Source organism: Triticum aestivum, chromosome 6B, assembly GCF_018294505.1.
Source record: "Triticum aestivum cultivar Chinese Spring chromosome 6B, IWGSC CS RefSeq v2.1, whole genome shotgun sequence".
NCBI classification, from domain to species: domain Eukaryota; kingdom Viridiplantae; phylum Streptophyta; class Magnoliopsida; order Poales; family Poaceae; genus Triticum; species Triticum aestivum.
Genome location: NC_057810.1, coordinates 55,547,798 through 55,552,614, shown reverse-complemented (window position 1 = coordinate 55,552,614; position 4,817 = coordinate 55,547,798). Strand labels below are relative to the sequence as shown.

General features: G+C 49.9%; 1 protein-coding gene across 1 annotated transcript; it reads right to left on the bottom strand.

Annotated features, from left to right (window-relative positions):
* Positions 1 to 1,055: 1,055 nt before the first annotated feature.
* On the bottom strand, positions 1,056 to 3,787 carry LOC123133451 (laccase-15). The gene is made up of 6 exons (XM_044552939.1): positions 3,653 to 3,787; positions 3,398 to 3,549; positions 3,038 to 3,276; positions 2,821 to 2,940; positions 1,596 to 2,639; positions 1,056 to 1,348 (listed from the first exon to the last, which is right to left on the bottom strand). Exons 1-6 carry the CDS (start codon positions 3,752 to 3,754, stop codon positions 1,212 to 1,214), a joined length of 1,794 nt encoding a protein of 597 aa, XP_044408874.1. The 5' UTR covers positions 3,755 to 3,787; the 3' UTR covers positions 1,056 to 1,211.
* Between the last annotated feature and the right edge of the window lie 1,030 nt (positions 3,788 to 4,817).

Sequence of the window (4,817 nt, the reverse complement as noted above, 5' to 3'; positions counted from 1 at the left end):
CTGTCTTTTATATGTTTCCTCACCTAGGTCCATCACCTTGCAACTAGTATAAGACTAATTTCTTATCTACTAGAAAAGGAAATTGGTCCCAATTATCATGTCATTATTTATCATTAAAATGACATCAGCCTTATCCTGAGGTGAATCATATTGTTACTAATTAATGCAAAGTTGCAACCCTTGCGCCAATGGAATCAACCTGTTACTCCTTGTATAAATTATTATAAAAAAAAGACCCAACCTCGTTTCTATATAATGTTAACTAGATGATACCCCACGCGTTATTGTGAGAATATTTTGCAACATATTTTAATGTGATTCTTTTTTTTGCGGAAAAACTTCCAATCTATTCATCTTCAATCATGATAGTACAACGAATACCAGAAATAAAAATTACATCCAGATTCGTAGACCACCTAGCGACGACTACAAGCACCGAAGCGAGCCGAAGGCGCGCCACCGTCATCGCCCCTCCATCGCCGGAGCCGGGCACAACTTGTTCTAGTAGACAGTCGGGAAGTCGTCGTGCTAAGGCCCCATAGGACCAACACCCCAGAACAGCAACCGCCGCCGATGAAAAATAACGTAGATCGGAAGGATCCAAACCGAAGACACACGAACGTAGACGAACAACGACGAGATCCGAGCAAATCCACCAAAGATAGATCTGCCGGAGACACACCTCCACACGCCCACCAACGATGCTAGACACACCGCCGGAACGGGGGCTAGGCGGGGAGACCTTTATTCCATCTTCAGGGAGCCGCCGCCGTCTCGACTTCCTGAGTAGGACACAAACCCTAACAAGATTGAAAAAAGGGACTAAAAACGAAGCCCTCTCGCCGGCCCTTGCCAGGATCCACCGCGCCTCCATGGCCCTAGGGCCACCGAAGACGAGGCGGACCTGCGCCGGCGCCGGCGAGAGGCACGAAATCTAACTTTCTTTCTTGGAGGAGGACTTGATATCCGAGGTGGTACTAATCGTTAATCAATTGGTAGTCCATATTTTAATGTGATTCATTGTATGAAACATGAATATGTAAAGTAATATAAAAGATTAAAACTGAAATTACATATAATTTATTATGTTAGATTACATATCGTTGCAAAATAATTATTAAATATAAATAGCATAATAGAATGAAATTTCTCATGTATATTTGCATGTCGAGATTGTCCAAGATGTCACTCTTTCTCCGGTCACTGCTAGACTATTGGTCGCATTTCGGAAAATCTACAGGCGGTGACGGAAGAGCTGATTCCAATGTTGGCCCGTCTTCTACGATGAACACAGCCGCCATTCCAATCGACACATGAAGCTCGTAGTGGCAATGCATGTACCACACCCCTATAAAATTAATGTAGAGAAGCATCAGACCCCATGGGAAAAACTTGCACACTTCATTTCTAAACAAATGACTAGACAGACACATTGGAGTAAAATTCTCTCTCTCTCTCTCTTATAGACTTCCTGTGTTTCCCTCGTATACTTCCTTCGTTCCTAAATATAAGTTTTTTTATTTAGGAACGGAGTGAGTATTATATAGTTTCAAAGTTTCCAAATTCTCAAAGAAACCCATGCCCTGGGTACGCACCTGGATTGTCGGCCACGAAGCGGACGGCAGCCCAGCCTAGCCTGGGGACAAGCACCGTGTTCTTGAGCGGCGGATCCACGAGATTGTACCTCGCCACGTCCCTCACCGCGTCGTAGTTGTCGTGCCCCTGCGCGAGCACGAACATGTCATGCCCGTGCAGGTGCATCGGGTGGTTGTCGGTGTCCATCATGGCCGCGTTCTGGAACACGATGTCCACCACCGCGCCATGCCGGAACCGCCGCGCCACCGCCGCTTTCTCCGTCGGCTCCAGCCACGCCTCGTTGGGGCCCCACGGGATCAGGGCGCGGTCGGTGTAGTTGAACGGCCTCGCCGGCCTGTCCGGCAGCGTGTACAGCTGGTCAAGCCCGCCGCCGCCGCCGCCGGCCGTTCCGTTGCGGCGGTTGTCGTAGTAGAGCTCCTCCAGCAGCGGCGTGGCTGCCGCCGCGGCGGGGAGCTGGAAGGACACGTTGTTCATGGTCTCCACGATGATGGACTCCTTGCTCCCGCTCCTCTTGCAAGACAGTCGACCTTGTCGGCAGATGGAGCCCATGCGGAGCACGACGAACAGGCTCTCATCAACAGTCGTCGGCACCGGCTGCGAGGGCGAGCCCGGCCGGTTCAGGCTGCTCAAGTTTCCATGGAAGTTGAAGGACACCATGAAGTCGTGCTGGTCAGGCATCTCCGGCGCCATCGGCGGCGCCGCCTCGTCACCGTTGCCGGCGCCGATCGCGTACCGCACCGTCGCTCTCGACCGGGTCTCCGGGATCTGGATGTCGGGCTTGGGCGCCTGGCCACCGACGGCGACCATGTAGTACTTCCCGGGGACCGCGTTGGCGACCACAAGCGCGTCCACCGTCTCGCCGGGGCCGATGGCGACGACGTCCGTGGTGAAGGGGCGGACGTAGTTGGCGTCGGCGCCGACCACCGTGAACTCGTGCCCGGCGATCTTGACGTAGTACTCGGAGTAGAGCGCGGCGTTGAGGAAGCGGAGCAGGTAGGTCTTGCCGGGCTCCACGTCCAGCACAAAGCCATCTTCCACGACCCCTTCACGTCGATGAACAAAAGAGAAATAAATAAAGTACAGTAATAACCTTTAGATTAGACATGGAAATGGTCCAATATTTTTCACCATATCAGAGAAATAGAGTAAGATTTTTAGACATGGACATGCTCCGATTTTTTCACAGTAGAATACATAACATGTTAACTAAAAACAGATGATTACCGGAGCAGTTGTAGAGATCTCCAAGCTTGCCATTGATCGTGGTTGCACTGGAGGTGTCATCGTAGTAGCCATCCTCCATGTTCTTGCCCAACTGCGCGAGGTTGATGCTCCACCACTCACCTGCCATGATCAAGATCATTCACACCGGTTCGATCTCGATCAGAATCTCATCTATCGACGCCAAATTGATTTGCTATATGAATAATCTCCGAAGAACCTATAACGATGGGGATCTCCTTGTCGGGCTTCGGAAATGGGTAGGCGTGGCGTGGCCGGATGATGAAGGCGCCGTGCAGGCTCGCCCGGAGGCAGGAGACGTGAGCGTGCCGCCACAGGGTGCCTTCCTGCCCGGTGACGTTGAGATGGTACGTGAAGTTGTGGCCTGGCCGGATAGGGCACTGCGTGATCATCGGCACACCGTCGGCCCAGCAGTTGAGCCGCTGCTTCAATCCGTGCCTTCATGCATCGATCACAAAGCACATGATTAACAAGATGAGCAAATCACAAGATTAGCGAGTAGTGCTTGGTTATGCGTGCAGTTCACTGGATAAATACTTGGTCATTATTTGATGATTACCAATGGATTGTTATGTTGTGGGGAGACTTGTTGACGACATGGACGGCGACGGAGTCTCCCTCGGTGACCTCGATCGCCGGACCAGGGAGCTGCCCGTTCACCACGGTGACCAGCGTCTCGTTGCACAGGTGCGTCATCTTCATCTCGCTCACCTATATATATCATCAGGCGTATCATATTGGAACAAATCAAGCATGAATCGATCGACCGATGGATTGTCACGCATTGCTCGCTCTATATATAGTCTCAACTTACAACAAAGGTGTGCTCGACCTCGCCGACGGCAGCTGCCGCAACCACAGCCAGGGCAACAATGGCCATGCAGAGGTTGGAGGCCGCCATGGTGAACTTGGCCATGACAGCCAAGAACAAGTAACAACTGTCTGCTGCTAGTCGCTAAACTACTTGCGGTTTATGAAGATTTGCCACATGTCCTATTTATATATATAACTATGGCAAGTTGGTAAGTTGATGCTAGCTGGGGATAAAACACCTGAACTGAACGGCCGTCTGCAATTGTTGACCTGACAATCAGATTGAACGGGCGGCGGCGGTCGATCAACGCTACTCCTTTAGTTAATCTCCTTTATATGTCACACCTAATCAGTGATCAATATCAATTTATATTCTTACTGCTGACTTTTTAACGTACATGGAATTTTATAGTACTCCTATAGAAATATTTGTCGCTATTGACTTTTTCCTGCAACATTTGACCACTCGTATTATTCAAACAATTATTATACAACTTTGACGTGATTTTGCTTGGAAGAGAAGGATCGGCTGATGCATGCCATTTGAATTCTCCATCTTCTCCTCTCGTCCCCTTGCTAACAATGCAAAAACAAATTTCGACTACTCGTGTTGGACCGCATACGTGTTCGCTGATGCATGAAAATTTCTTTGCCTAAGCAAGACAAGCCAATCTGGTTAGAGCGCTGACGATGCGCGAACGATTTGTGCACGACGCTGCACATCAGGTCGTCCATACATATCATCGAAGTCCAGTGAACGGCTGGATGTGGCATCGTCCAACTGTCGTGCGATAGATCCATCGTCTGCACAGCATTTTCAATCTGGTTAAAGCCTCCGGTTCTCTGCCGTTGTCAATGGTCAAGCTTCTGATGGATGAAAGATGTTGCAACCATGACAGTCTGAATGTGCAGCAAAGAACTACTGTAAATTCGAGGTTCGTGCGGGAGCATGCACCTGCTTGGTCCTTCTTAACCATTTGTTTACGTTGAGGTTCGTGCACTCGTTTGTACCCGAAAATGCCTAAAAATCACTTGTGAATTTTGTTACCCAGAAATTCGAAGGAGAAACTATGCAAGGTTGGCGCCACTGAAGATCACCTAACAGACCACCCGCTGCATGACATCGTTGCCTCCGGGGGCTTTCCGCCGTAGCTCCAACTTCACCG

Coding starts and splice junctions, on each gene's coding strand:
- LOC123133451 (XM_044552939.1), bottom strand. CDS start 3,754: ATGGCCAAGTTCACCATGGCGGCCTCCAACCTCTGCATGGCCATTGTT. Junction 2,941..3,037: donor GGAGATCCCCATCGTTATAG/GTTCTTCGGAGA, acceptor TGATCATGGCAG/GTGAGTGGTGGAGCATCAAC. Junction 2,640..2,820: donor AGATCTCTACAACTGCTCCG/GTAATCATCTGT, acceptor ATCGACGTGAAG/GGGTCGTGGAAGATGGCTTT.